The sequence below is a fragment of the Leopardus geoffroyi genome, chromosome C1, assembly GCF_018350155.1.
Source record: "Leopardus geoffroyi isolate Oge1 chromosome C1, O.geoffroyi_Oge1_pat1.0, whole genome shotgun sequence".
In the NCBI taxonomy this organism is placed as follows: Eukaryota; Metazoa; Chordata; class Mammalia; order Carnivora; family Felidae; genus Leopardus; species Leopardus geoffroyi.
The window spans coordinates 80,635,999-80,651,191 of NC_059328.1; the positions used below are offsets into that span (position 1 = coordinate 80,635,999).

The 15,193-nt window shown below is 46.5% G+C and overlaps 1 protein-coding gene across 21 annotated transcripts in view; it reads left to right on the forward strand.

Moving 5' to 3' along the window:
- The window catches only part of SLC44A3 (solute carrier family 44 member 3), a 328,287-nt gene that overhangs the window by 258,410 nt on the left and 54,684 nt on the right, over positions 1-15,193 (forward strand). For all 21 annotated transcript variants that reach the window (XR_006712487.1, XR_006712475.1, XR_006712476.1 and 18 more), the window contains 2 exons: positions 1,794-1,980; positions 13,180-13,345. Coding sequence is in view for 2 of the 21 variants with exons in the window: in XM_045478356.1 (XP_045334312.1) it covers positions 1,794-1,980; positions 13,180-13,345 (353 nt within the window). In the remaining 19 variants the exon portion in view is untranslated. The remainder of the gene's footprint in view (positions 1-1,793; positions 1,981-13,179; positions 13,346-15,193) is intronic.

Genomic DNA, 15,193 nt, shown 5'->3' on the forward strand with positions numbered 1-15,193 from the left:
ATCATTTTGCTTCATGAAAATTTTAAGTGAAACAAAAAAGGTTCCTCTTTTTTGTTGATTGTGGTAGGCATCGAGAATGCAGAGTTGGAAATTCCTGCTTAGCCTTTACCACTTACAGGGGTCCGGACATCTTCCCCAGTTCCTCCAGACACCCATGATTGGGTCGGGAGGCTCTGCTCCCGTTTTATCCCACCTTCCTTCAACTTTCTTCCACTGAATTGTAAGATCCTTTGGGCCAGGAATGCCCCAGCCCAGCTGGGGGAGAAAGGGTATCTAAGGCTAAAGGAGAAAGGGTATCTTGTCATGAACACAAGAGGGAGCTGTGGAGGTTCCTTTGGCAGAAGGCTGAGAGGCAGATACAGGAGGGGCCATGCCAGGAAGTTCCTTATCTGTAGTGATAATGACCTTGATCTTTATCCAGAAGCTCAGGGGAACCATGGAGGGATTTTGAGCTGGGAGGTGACATCATTGATTCTACTCTTTACAAAGACCCCTTTAGCTGTGGGTTAGAGGAGGGAAAGGGGTAGGGGTTGGGGACCAGTGGAATTAAAGACAGAGGCTAAGGAGGTGGCTATTTGGGTGCAGATAATTGATAAGACCTGAGATAATTGATAAGCTTGGGAAGAGAGGGGAGGTTAGACTGAGATATCTGTCAGGAAATTGAATGCAGGAGATGGGGATTGTGCCCTGCACTGGGCCAGTTCTTGACAGTAAGGGACGGCTCTGCTCTCAGCGAGCTTAATCTAATGAGAAAGTCAGATGAGTAAACATTTATCGTATAAATTCTGAGTGCTACAATTCCTAAGTTTGGGATAATATGGAAGCACACAAGAGGGGAACCACCCTTACTCTTGGAGAGGCCAGAAAAATTAGGGCCACTGGAATAGGAAATATAGAAGAAGGAGAAGATTCTTCTATGAAGATAATGAACTTGGTTCAGGATGGGATGAATTCGAGACACTGTATGACGTCCACGGCCTGGCCGGTAACTGATGTGTTTACTCATCTAGCACCTAGAGAGAGGTGAGGCTGGAGGTTCTTCTTTGAAGGTTATCAGCCTCTAGGAAGGACGCTAAGACCACAAAGGAAAAGGAGTCCAAAGACTGTAGATACAACAAGAGGTAGGAGGAGAGCCAGAAGAAAGAACAATCACAGAGGTCAAGAGAGGAGACCGTTTTAAGAAAAGAGGAATGGGCAGAGATTCACATGCCGTGCTCTAGGTTAGGTTGCGGGAGTATGGGTGGCAGGTGGAGACTAGTCAGTGCCGATGCTTGTGTGTGAAGAGCATGAGGAGATGGCAATGACTGGGCTGGGATGTGGGGGTGAAGGGTGATTTCTTTCTTTAGTAAGAAATTTATATGGAGGGAGGCCAAAACCAGCAGAGAAGAAGGCACAGAAGGTTGCTTTGAGACATAACCACTGTCCTTTCCCTCATACTTGCATCCCTTGCCTTTTGCAGTCTTCGAGCATTCTCTGAGTATCTTGCGTATTGTGGGGAGGAGGTGAGAGATAGAAGACAGTTCTCTGACCCTAGAGGACTTTCTTTGCATTTTCTCTTGTTCTCTGACAGGGACTGTGTCTCGTTCATGGTTACAGCTGCAGGATCTAGCACAGGGGCCAACACATAATAGATGCCCACTTAGGATGTGAATATTTTTCTGTTTAATTATAATAAAAGTATGAGTAGCTATCTTAAAGGAGCTGTTGGCTGACACGTCAGTAAAATATTAAGGTTTGCTTTAAGCCTTTCTCTTATTATTTTGAGTAATTTGCTCTAACCCCTTATTCTCCAGGCAGTTCTGCTCAGCTTGATTTTTGTCTTCAGAAAGAGAATAAAATTGACAGTCGAACTTTTCCAAGTCATAAATAAAGCCATCAGCAACTCTCCATTCCTGCTGTTACAACCACTATGGACTTTTGCCATCCTCATTTTCTTCTGGGTCCTCTGGGTGGCCGTGCTGCTGAGCCTGGGAACTGCAGGTAAGGGTAGAGGGTTCCATCGCCTTTGAGTTGTGCGTGGAAGATCCTGCCATTTTGGAACCATTGACCTGTTTTGTAGGGACCGAGCCTCCGGTGGAACTGGAGGTGTCTGATGACAGGAGTGATGGTGCCAGGGGCTCTGTCGTGGGAGGGGAGGGGGGGGGAGCAGGAAAATGCTTTTCCTTTTTTATACAGGCTTTAAAGAAGCTGAGTGTGTTTCTTGAGAGAGCAAATTCAGTAAGGACTAAAAGAGCTTTTGAAAAAACTACAACATGAACAAAAGTCTCTAGAAAGAGTATTAGCAGGGCACCCGGGTGGCTCGGTCGGTTGAGCATCCGATTTTAGCTCAGGTCATGATCTCTCGGTTTGTGGGTTCGAGTCCCCCATCGGGCTCACTACTGTCAGCTTGTCCGTGCAGAGCCCGCTTTGGACCCTCTGTCCCTGTCTCTGTCTCTGCCTCTCCTCAGCTTACACTTTTCTCTCTCAAAAAAATAAACAGTAAAAAAAAAAAAAAAAAAAAAAAAAAAAAAAAAAAAGTTTATGGAAACAATACTTATCAAATGTCTCTGGATTTAAATTTTGTCCAAGGTAATCTGCCAACTCCTCTCAATTCGGGCAATCAAGAAGGGCCCAGGAAAGGCCCTGTTAAGAGTCTGGCGTGCTCAGCAGAGCCAGCGTAAGTTTAAAACAAGTGCAGATGGACGTTCACATTGCTCAGGTCCTGAGAAGACAATACTGAATCATCCACCTTCCTGTCGTATCTGTACGATGGTTTTCCACCACGGGCATTCCTCAGAGTCTGCTAAGGTGCTTTATTAAAATACAGTTGCCTGGGCCCTGTCCTCAGAGATGCTGATTCATTTGGTTTGAGGTAGGGCAAACTATATATTTTTGAAGCCCCATAACAGAGCAAAGAAATGCTATGTAAAGTACTGTCTGAAATGAGGTAAGGAGCTTTGTCAGAATATATATCACTCCCTCATGGAGAAAGTCTTGCTGTGGGGGAAAAGAAGTCACCAGAAGGAAACGATGGGCTTAGTCAAGCAGTAGGTCTGTGTTCTGGCTCAAGCTTCGCATCTCACTGTGGGCTAGTAACAAACTGAGGACACGCAGCTAGGCTCGCAGGCGCATGTCGAGCGGCCCTGTTCTGGATCGTCTCTGACTCCCGTGTTTGATTTGGATAAGGCCCACATCCACACTATGATGGGAGTACGAAAGAGTAAGTTGCTTTCTGGGACTGTCACCAGACAGATAAGAGCCACAGCAGATGTCAAATCAATAAGGCTAATGTAACTCCTTACCATTTTATCAAGTTTATTTGGTCCCCTGTCAGCTCTGGTCAAATATGTGAGAACTGCTGTGTCGTAGATTCTTAGGAAATTGGGGTCTCCTCTCTGTCCTCTGGAGTAGATGGCTTCGAGATTGTCAGCAGGCTCCCTGGGAGACACAGCCCACACTTCCAGCCTCAGACGCGCTTAGGAGCAATCTCTTCTGTTGCTCTCTGGAAGCTTTCTGAAGACCTGCAGTGAACTCAGAATAATTATCCATGAAGAATCCTTGGTTAACCAGATACATGACTGTAATCAATCAGGATGAGTTTGGGAGTAACAAAAGACTAAAAAAGGCAGTGAATTAAATAAGATATAAGGTAATTTCTCTCTCACATAAATGAAGTTCGCAAGGAGGAGGCACCGTGCTAGCATGGTCCTGTAGAGGTCAAGGACCTGGGCACTTATCCTTCTTCCATTTCATTTCAGCACCTTGTGGCTGACATCCTCTACCACTGGCTTCCATCTAGTAGCTGAAACAGACACTCAGGCTCCAACCATGTCATTCCTGCCCTTAGGAAGGTGGCGGAGAGGAAGGTGAACATGCCCTCTGCCCCCGCCCCCCAATTCCCGAAGTCAGGCCCTCACTTCCACCCCCTTGGCCACATCCTAGTTACCAGGCAACACCTACCTGCAGGGGAGGGACGGGAGATGCGGTGTCATTGGGGGCAGCCATGCGCAGTGCAAAAATTAGAAGTTCTGTTGCCAAGGAAGAGGGAAGAACAAATGTTGTGGGGCAATTGGAAGTCTCAGCTGAGGGCAACACTGAACAATTCCAGTTTGCCCACATGAGGTCGTCTCAGTCCTGGTCAGAAAGGCGGGCAGTGGCCTTGGTACGTGCAGAAAACAAGCATTTGTTGGAAAGGGCCCAAATTCCTGGCTCGGGATTAAGACCTTTCTTATGTCCTCTGTGTTAAGCAGTGCAGTCCCCCTTTGTCGTACGCGCTGTTCTGCTCCAGTTATGGGTAAGGGAATTGAGGAAGGTCACGCAGCTAGGAAGGGGGAGGCTCTCTCTGGCTCCGGAGCCCTAGGAAGGGACCCGTGCTCTCTCCACCATCTCACATTTCCCATGGCTGCTGGGACACAGAATGGGCCTCCTCAGTTTTCTGTCAAGTCAAAGCAGTATTGTGACCACAGCAGCTGGCTGGCGGATGTGGCCTGTGCCCATAATGGTGTGTTTGGGGTCTGTGGTTACAGGACAACATGGCAGGGCCAGAGGTCAAAGCCAATTTGGGCTGGGAGGGAAGGGTGGCAGGGGGTGACGGGGTGGCACACTGGGTGTTGGACTGTAGTACGTGAACCCCTGCCCTAAAGAATCACCAGAGAAAGGGTGAGGTCGTGGGAAATATGGCTCATGACCAGAGAAGGAACTTCGTTCCTCCTCCAGCCTCTAGGGCACAGCCGCCCACCCCACCGTTCCTTGTCGGCTGTGAGCATGGCTGAAGGAAATTGTCCCCATGTTATCCCACAGTGCTTTGGGGTGGGGCACGTTCATTTGTTCTTGCTTTAATTCGTAAGGGTAGGGGAGCGTCTCAGGGCTGAGGCCCTGGGCAAGGCCCTAGGGAGGAATGGTGGTCTCTCCTCACAGCACTTAGAGTTGAGTAGGACACAGTGACAATTAGACATGCGCTCATGGTGAAAATCGGTGAATGTCACACTAGGAAAAATTTGGGGAAGCTCCAAGAGCAGCGGAACGGGGCTCTAACCCACTTTGGGAGTCAGGGAGGGCTTCTCAGAGGATGGGCTAGAAATTGCCAGATCAGAAAATGCAGAAAGAAGCCAGAGGGGATTCAACAGGGGTCACAGGCAAGCACCAGGAGAGGACAAGGAGAGAGCCAGTCCTGGGATTGGGGTGAAGCTGGAAGGGAACAAGCCCAGGGCTGCCTTGGGAGTGAGCTGCCAACGTGGTGCCCTTTCAGCTCCCCGTTAGGCCCAAGTTGGGCCCAGGACTTAGGGGGCATGAAGTAGTCTCTGCCCCAGGACTGAGAACAGGAGAGGCAGGGAGCCAGGAAGGTGATTCCGTGGGGCCGAAGGGAGCGCCTCAGGGGCCGTGTGCTGAAGTGCGGCCATTCCCTGTCAGCCGAAGGAGGAAACCAGGCAAGAGGGTGAGGAGCAGAAGGGCAGGAAAAGCTGGGTCCCCGGGGCCTGACCTAGGCCGGTGAGCTAACTGATCTTCCCTTTACAGGAGAGAAGGGATCACACAGAGCTGTAGCCTTCCCTCCGCCCTGGGCTCGGGCATCGTAAAACAAAACAAAACAAAACAAAACACAAACAGACTGCTGTCCCCTCAGGCCACCTGACTCTCCTTTCCACTCACCTGTGGGCTGAACCAGGTGCACAGAACTCCTTTGTTCTCAAAGGCCTTTTCACTCGGTGCCAAGCCACCACTCTGGGTGCGGGCGGGTCATTTCTTTGCCTCATGTCATTTTGACCTCTGGGAGATGCCCCGGCCACGCTTGTGGGAGGCTGGGGGCTGCCCTCAGAGCTTGCGAAAAGAAGCCAGGTGATGTGGGTGGTCAGAGATGGCTACGCAGCACCTGACGGTCTCATTTGACGTCCCCTCAGGCAGTTACAGGATTCTCGAGTTCTTCAGTGCTGTGGCGGTGTCCACAGTGGGTAATGTTGTGTCAGATGGTTGAAGAAACTAATATTTTAATGTGTAGAAAAGAAAAAAAATACAGAAAGAGTGAACTTGGGTTGTTTTTGTCCAGATGAGCAATTTCTCCAGTGACTATAAATCAGCCTCTGAGCTAGTTGACAAATTCTGGCTTGTTTGGGGATTGTTTCAGCAGAGCACATCAAGGCCCTCCAACAATGACATTTATTAGCCCATCGGGACTTGTCTGCTACCAACAATGTGACAACGACTGCTAAAATCCAGTGGAAGAAAGTGAAAACTGTAATAACCTTGGGAACCCAGCAGGTGCAGGTGGCAGGTTGGAAGGAGCCCACGTGGTCTCATTATGCGCCGTTGTCATTTAGGTGGTCTGGAAGCCCCAGGGTCCACCGTGGAAGAGGCCCATCTTGGGCCGGCACTTTCTCCCGCTACGTGCTGCAGTTAGGTGATCACAGGGATGGATTTGGCATGCTTGGGACAGGCAGAGGGCCGTGCTTGGAAAGGAGTTAGAAGGGTTGGACAAAGGGTGTCCCATCAAGGGACCCAGGATCTAGCTGGCTCTGGGCTTCCTTGGGCGTTAATCCTCTGTGCTTCCCTTTCCCCAGTTTTGCAATAGAAAAATGATGCTTTCCCCGGATGCTTTACAGGGATGTGAGGAGGCCAAGATGGGGCCAGAACTTTGCTTTGCAAATAAAGGACCATATATGTTCCTTATATTGGGAATTACTGTTAACTAAAGAGTACCTGGAACTAGCTTCAGCTTTACTCTCCGCTCTGCCTGGCATATTTGAGAGCACAGTTTAAAAGACAATTGTCTGCTTTTTTAAGTGATGAGAGATCTAGAAAATGATTGACATTAGTTCACAAAAACCTCCTAGCAGCCCCCACCTGTCCTAGGAACAGGTGGAGGGAACTTGCACAAGAGAGATTTGAAGCAGCTCCTGCTTTTTGGAAGTGTATAGCCCCTTTGGGAAAGTGCAAAGGAAAACAGTCTCCATGAACATCTTCGTGCCTTTGCCCCTGCTGTGACCTTCATCTGGAAACATCTCCTCTTCCCAACTTGCCCCTTTCTACCCGAAACGGCTTAGAAAGCTAGTCATTCTCCAAGTATTGCTTTGAGTATTATATTTCTTAGAAAATCTATGAATTCCCCAGGCATACTTAATAGTGCTTCTTCATTTTCCTTGCATTTTTTAATATTCTTCATTCTTTCAGCAGATATTCATTGCATGCGTACTGTTGCAGGCCTGGGAACTGGAGGTACAGCCGTGAATGAGGCAGAGGCACTAGTGAGTGGGGAAAGAGGGAATAAATAAGTAAATACACGTCAGACGGTGAGAAGTCCTATGAAGAACAATAACGCAAGTTAATGACTTGTTACCATCCAACTAGGGAATGGACATCCTGAGGGCCGGGGCCATGTCTTTTTCTTTCTGTGTCTCTTTATTCAGCGTACAGCCCCTAAATGAGTCCAGTAAATGTGTCCTGAATCAGTGAGTGGATTTGCATCAGTGCTGTGTGAAATGAGATATACACATAGGTTCTACATCGAGATTTTCTTCTCTTTCCCCCTAATCTTCATGCTGTCAGAGTAGAAGCTGAGCCAGTGGGAGACACAGGCAGGAGGGATGTCACTAGGACGCTTGAGCCAATTTGCTGGAAGAGGCCAGTACATAGAATGTACTAGAAAGTCGAGCCCTTCCAAGTTGGGCCTGCTTCCTTTGGGAAATTATCCCAACCATCTGGACTGCCTTCCTTGAGAAATTGCCATGTATATGATCATGAATGGCACCTTAGTCTTTCAAAATGCTTTAAAGCTTGCTTATAGTTTCTAGATTTATGGTCAGCTTCATGATGAATTTCCTCCAGGTTATATGGATGATGTCCAGAAAATTGTCTCAGATCTCTATAGTAGGATATATTAGGGATATATAGGATACATTGAGATATACATATGCTATGCTGAGGAAGTTTGATTCAGTTGTTCATTCAATAAATATTTATTGAATATTTACTGTATCAGACCCTGTTATAGAAGCTAAAGGTACAGCTTTCCTTCTAGTTTTGTAGCTAGAGGAGGATAGGGGGACAGGCATTAAATGAAATATGTAAGTGAATTCACAATACATTAAAAGTTGATAAGTGGTATGGGGAAAATTAAAGCAGAGGGGAAGAATGAGAAATGCTTAAGGGGAGGTGCAATTTTAAAAAACAATTTTTTTTAACCTTTATTTATTTTTGAGAGAGAGAGACAGAGTGCGAGCAGGGGAGGAGCAGAGAGAGAGGGAGACATGGAATCCGAAGCAGGCTCTAGGCCCTGAGCTGTCAGCACAGAGCCCAATGCGGGGCTCGAACTCATGAACCATGAGATCATGACCTGAGCTGAAGTCGGACGCTCAAGTGGCTGAGCCACCCAGGTGCCCCAAGGGGCGGTGAAATTTTAAATGTGGTGAGTGGGGGAGGGCTTCATTGAGAAGGGGATATGTGGACAAAGATTTGAAGGCGGTAGGGGCAGAGCCATGAGGCTGTATAAGGGAAGGGACCGTGTTCTTGGCAAAGGGAACAGCAAGAGGCATGGGTACTGGGGGCACAGCAGGCAGTGTTCTTCCACTGGAGTGGAGTCAGAAGGGGGTCAGAGAGGGCATGGAGTCAAATCCTCTGGGCTTGTAGCCTTTATAGGAGCTCTGGTTCCAATCTGAGATGGGAAGCCATTACAGTTTTAAGTAGAATATTTACATGATCTGACTGACGTTTTACAGGTAGCCGTCTAAGGAGGAGCATAATGGCCGTGATGTGACGTATTGGATTCTGTGTCTATTCTGAAGGATCTCCCGATTTATTTGTGGAGGGATGTGAAGGAAAGAGATTTAAAGATGGCAGTGAGCAGCTGGAGGATGGGACTGCCATCAGCTGAGATGGGGCAAGACTCTGAGTGGAGCATTTCAGGGGAGATCATATTGGTTTTGATTGTGTTAACTGAGATGTCTCTTCGGCAGCCAGATGGAGATGTCAAGTGGGCAGTTCACTGGTTGAGTCTGAAGTTTCTGGAGAGGTCCCAGTTAGAGATCTCACTTGGAATTTTGGGAGCATATAAATGGTATTAAAAACCATGAGAATAGAATGAGTGCAGAGAGAGAAGAGTGGAAATTTAAGGACTATACTCTGGGAATCTTCAGCGGTTGAGAGGTCCTGGAGCTGAGGAGGAATACAGAAATGAGGCTGGCTGGGGCTTCAGGGATATGTGAGTGGCGTCCAGTGTGTCAAATGCTGCTACCAAGTGGGATAAGACCCAAAGACTATCCACTGAATTTAGCAACGTAGAGGTGAAACAAAACCGCTTGAGGGAGTGGATCATGATTGCAGTGGGTTTAAGAGAAAGAGGGAGAAAAGAATTGAAAAGAGTAAGTAGAGGCAGTCTTGAGGAGTTGGGCCATAAAGAAGAGCAGAGGAGTGCCTGGCTGGCTCAGTCAGAAGAGCATGTGACTTGTGATCTCGGGGTTGTGAGTTTGAGCCCCACATTGGGTGTAGAGATTATTTTAAAATAAATAAATAACTAAACTATTTTTAAAAAATTAAGAGGAATAGACAGATGGCAAGGAAGCTGGAGGAGAGTCAAGAGTAGGTTTTGTTAAAGACGAGAAGTGGTTAAAAATGATTCGGTTGAGAGGAATACTTGGATGAAAGAAAAAAGAGGGGAATATTGCTGAATAGCTATCATCAGTAGGTGAGAAGGGAGATCCAGAGGAGGGGTTAGCCTTAGGGTCACTGACAATTTGTCATATTAAGTAGGGGTCAGGTAATGGGCTCATGCTGATGGCAGGTAGATGTCAGGGGTAGGTACTGGCAGAGGTTTTCTGATTGCTTCAATTTTCTCAGAGAAACCAGAGGTGAGATCATTGAGAGAATGTGACAATGGGGGGGAAAAACCCTTAGAGGTTGAAGGAGAAATTAGGAACAGTCCAGAAGAAGGAGAGGTGAATGGACCAATAAAGCAGTATGTGAGTTCCTGAGAGTCCCTCAGATGGTATCTTCTTTCTGATTTCTTGTTTGCTTCTTTCACATCCCCCACCTTAATTGCTGATGTCTAGCATAATTCCAACGTATAGTAGATACTTAATAAATATACATTAAGTCCAGAACTGGAATTCTGTCTACCTGTATTTCAGTTACAGCTAACCTGTCTTGAACTCATTTGTTCAAGTGTCTTACCCATTTAATCCTCAGAGTAGCTGCATGCATGGCGCTCGGAGCCATAAGACTGGACAGGGTCACCAAGGACATGAGGAGTAGGTATAAATGTCTTCAGATGGCACGTGATGAGACAGATGTTACAAGGTCCCCTCTGCCTGAGCGTGGTCAGTCATTAGGGGTGGTGCAGAGATAGATATAAATCTCAGCCTGTGTGACTCAAGCCTAAGCCTATAACCACTGCCTCAGAGTTCATCTTGTCCACCCTTTTTATCTTTACAATGAGGGAACAGGGGCCCAGGTTGCTTATCACAAGTGTCACAGCCGAGACTGGAACCAAGTCCTCTCCCATTTCAGTACCCTTTGCACCTTTATTCTTGAGATCCACAATATCTTGGGATCTATCTGAAGTCCAGTGCCCATTAGCCTGTGTTAGCTACACTTTGTAGTGACTATGTTGTTAACAGTCCTTATCCACAAAGCCGCTCCTTCTTTGATGAGGGGCTCTTGCCTGCACTGACACTGTCATCCAGGAGAGGGCAGTCTTGTGCGCATAAACACGCCTGCCCCACCCACAGGCTGTAACCACTAGTTGCTAGGCTTTCACCCTGGAGCCACAGCACCTCATTCTTCAGAAAATGTTTGCCTGAAACTGTGCTTCTTGAGTAACAGGTTTATCCCCCAGGTGGCATTTGGCAGTGTCTGGAGACATTTCGGTTTGTTGTAACTAGAGGAGGGGAGGGAGGTTGCTCCTGGCACGTAGTGGGTAGAGGCCAGGGATAATGCTAAATATCCTACAGTGCACAGGCAGCCCACCCCCTCCCCCCCCCCCCAACAAAGGATTATCTGGTCTGAAATGTCAGTTGGCATGTTGAGAAGTGGAGAAACCCTGCCCAAAGGAAAATCTGTAAACAGCCTGGTATAAATGAACCAGAGGAACAAACAGAAGATGGTTTAGACAAAGATATTTAAAGACAGCAGTGACCAGAATTTCTAGATCCTGCTTCTTTGGTGACTGCCATGGATTTGAAGGCTTATGTGAACCTTGACTTACTTTAGCCACTCACTCTTGCCCCTCAGTGTGCCGAGCTGGAATATGTATGACTGTGCTCTTGATGGCACAAGGCAGCCAAGAAGAGACCATCCCCCATTAGCCTCCCGGGCCTCTCTATTTACCTTTCATCTGTCAAAGAAAGCATCCCTCCTATTCTATGGAAATGTTCACCCCCAAACCACGGGACACGCTGTCGGCATGTTCTTGTGAAACCACAGTCTATCCCCAGGAAATACAGTGTGCTTGTTGGTTGACCTTGCTCACTTGTGATATTCTTTGGAGCGATTCTCCAAGTCTCCATCGACCTGACCTACCTAAGCCCGTGTGTTAGTGGTGAGGGGTTGCTTCCTTTAGCGTTGGGAATGCTTTCCTGAGGCACACTTATTTTGGAAAAGCATAAACACTTATCAGTGCTGTACCTGAAACAGAAATTGCCTCTAAGGCAGAAAGAGCCCAGCGCTCAATCAAATATTAACTTCTCTGTAAATCAAGCTGCCCCACTGTTTTTTCACAATGTGACTCTTGTTCAGCAGAACACAGAGCCTAAGGAACTAAGGCCAGCCTTCGTCTGTGGAATCACATTGCTACAGCATGGTTATCTTCTCCCGCTTCCTTTGCAGAGACCCTATTGTGAATGTCTACAGACACGTGAATTATGAACCTAAAATCGATTTATACCTAAGAAGGAAAATCTGAAACTATCTTTAAATGTTGTCCAAGTTGTTGGTTTTGCCAAAGACTGAAGTGCCTATCTCTTACTTAACAGTAGTTTATTTTAAATACATAATGGAGAACATCTAGAAATCAAGCATAGCCACTGAGCTGGGATTTAGATTTACTAAATCCAAACTGAACTGAATTGAATTGCAGGGCTAATTCCAGGGTATAATTCAGGGGCTTCTTTAGATGAGGGCAAATAAAGCAGGGTATAGCCATGGGAATGGCAGGGCATTGTTGGGGCTACTCTTGATTTAATACAGTATTGAGTTCCTGAAATTTAATAAAATCATGACCGCTCACAAAGTGAAATTTCCATGGACCAGGCCCTATCTTCAGCATTTACCATGTAATCTCATTTAAACTACCAGCAGGAAGTTTAGTCTCCCAAAGGAGACTAAATAGGTTGCCCCAGTCTAACCAGAAAAGGATAAAGGCAAGATATGAACCTAGAAGTTTAACACGGAAACCCAATAGATATTTTATTATTTTTTTAATCTTTATTTATTTTTGAGACAAAGAGACTGCGAGCGGGGGAGGAACAGAGAGAGAGGGAGACACAGAATTCGCAGCAGGCTCCAGGCTCTGAACTGTCAACATAGAGCCTGACACAAGACTCGAACTCATGAACTGTGAGGTCATGACCTGAGCCAAAGTCAGACACTTAACTGACTGAGCCACCCAGGTGCCCCTCCAATAGATACTATAAATGTGTTAGAAGAGTTAGTCCTTGAAATGAAACCTGAAGTGAATCCCTTGGAAAAATGAAGACCTTGTCTCTTTTAGGAACTCTATGTTTTTGGTGGAGCAGGGGTCTAGAATATAGTCCTAATGGCTTTGTATGATTTCACCAATTTAACAAGCTTTATTTGTGTCACAAAGTGGTGTGGTAGAAAAACCATGGGTTTTAGAGTCGAATGTGTCTGGGCTTATGTGCTCCTTTCACTAATCATGAGCAGTGAGACTTTCTGAAAGTTTCTTGATTCTTCCAGACCTCAGTTTTCGTATCTACAAAGTGAAATGACCATTGTGTACAGGTCAAGTGTCTCACAAATTGCCCACCCCTCAGTCATTATAAATATTGGTATGGATATTATTCCTAAGTTAAAAGTGTGTTCTCATTTTTTAGTTTGTGCTATGAAGACCTTCAATTATGGCAGATGCTTCAAACTTGACTTTGGCATCTGTGTTTCACATAATGCCAACAGCCAGCCATGAGGAAGTGTGGCCTGTTGAATCATCTTCCATGCTTAGGAAAACATTGGTGTAAAGCATGTTTGTGTTTTAAACTTTAGGAGCTGCACAGGTTATTGAAGGTGGCCAAGTGGAATATAAGCCTATTTTAGGCATTCGGTATATGTGGTGGTACCATTTGATTGGCCTCATCTGGACTAGCGAATTCATCCTTGCGTGCCAGCAAATGACTGTAGCCGGCGCACTTGTTACTTGCTATTTCAACAGGTAGGTCTAGCGTGTGACTCCTATTGATTTGTCTATGTGCTTCATGTTGGGTGTCACAAAAGATATTTTGGAGTCTTAAAAGCAGTTGGCAAAAAACTAAGGTAAAAATTGGAGCAGGATGCCTATTTGGTAGTGAAAAGAAATAGTATACCTTAAATTTGTCACATTTCCAAGCTCTCTTGCCTTGAGCTAGAAAATTCAGAAGGAAGCAAAGCAGGGGCATAACCAAACTACTTAGAATTGAAAGACAGCTGAAAGGAAAGGTTGACTTTGGTAAATATTCATTCTTATTGTCTTCAAACTTAAAAAAAAAATACTGGTCTATTTGGAACACATGTCAGTAAGTTCTGCGAGCATTATTTTATCCTATGTAAATGAGAATGTCTTCTTGGAAAACTGTTTTAATGTTTATTTATTTTTGAGAGAAAGAGAGGGCGCATGTGCAGGGCAGGGGCAAAGAGAGAGGGAGACAGAGGATCCAAAGTGGACTCTGCCCTGACAGAAGAAAGCCCAGCACGGGACTCAAACCGGGGTCAGGGGACCCCAGAAAATAATTTTTAATCCTAAGGAAATTGTATACAACTCTAAAATACAGTTCGTGTTCATATAGTTAAATACTAGTGAGTTAATGACTTCTTTGTTCACCGTGACACTTATTTAAATGTTTTCACCCCATTACCTCATCAAAATAACTGAGGACTCCCCCCCCCCCCAAAAAAAATTTGTGTGTGAGTCTCCATGGGGCAAAGATAAAACCACAGGCAAGCGGAGCAGGCCAGGACAATGACAGGGTTGGACTGAGAACAGGAAGTTTACTCCCAATAGGGCTGATCCTCCTCTAATCTTTCAGACCAAATGAGCAGATAAGCATGAGTATTCATGGGGGTAAGAAAGTCAACCAGGGATGATTCATCCCAGTGAGCAATTACCTCCCGACAGTAAGGAACCCCGTGGGTTTTAATACGAGGGTGCTGTTTGGGAGTCTTCGTCCCTACAGACTCTGTGGGACGCACACAGGGGCTGTAGCCCTTGGCCTTGAGAACCTCTGCGCCCCTGGGGGTGGATGGCATGTGCTGCTTGCTCCTGAGTACGGGAGCAAAGATTATTTTAACCACATTGGCCAGCAGGTAACTTACATCTGTCTGATAGCAGTGATTTTGTGTTATCTTAGAAGCACAAAGCCAAATCATTTTCGATGAGGGTTTTGCTTTACACTTCCAGTGAAGCATATATCTGTGTCTCCTGACCCCTCCTCCTCCTCCCACTCCCCTCCCCACCAAACCCGAAAGAATGAAAGAGGAGGCACGAACACACCAGGACAGTAGGAAATGACAGAGAGAGGAAACATCAACCAAATGACGAAAGCTGGAGAGAGGATGGATGGGTAGCGGCTGAGCAGACTGCATAAACCTAAAAAGGTCTGTCTCTGGGGTGAGGAGGTGAAAATAAGATACAGGCAGACTTGAGTCACAAAAATTCCAGTCAAAAAACTGGAATTCAAGTGTGAAATGTACTTCTGAAGGTTAGCTACAGGTCTTCCTAAAGAGTAGTTAGCCTCCAGGGCCCTTCCCCCAAACCGGCAGAAGACGGGAGCTTTGTTCTCCGGAGGGGTAAAGCAGAAAGGGTCTGGACTTGGGGCATCTGGCACAGCTGAGGTTGGGGGCGAGGCTGTGTACTGAAAGAAGGGGGGATAAGTGAAAGGGGGGTCCTGGTGAAGAATAGTGAGGACCCCCTCCCCCCCCACTGCCACCACCAACACGCATTCCATGGCTCAGCTCCTAGGATGTTGAGAGCAGGTTGATATCCTGCCCTCACCTCCACCCCCACCCCCACAAGAGATTAGAGGAT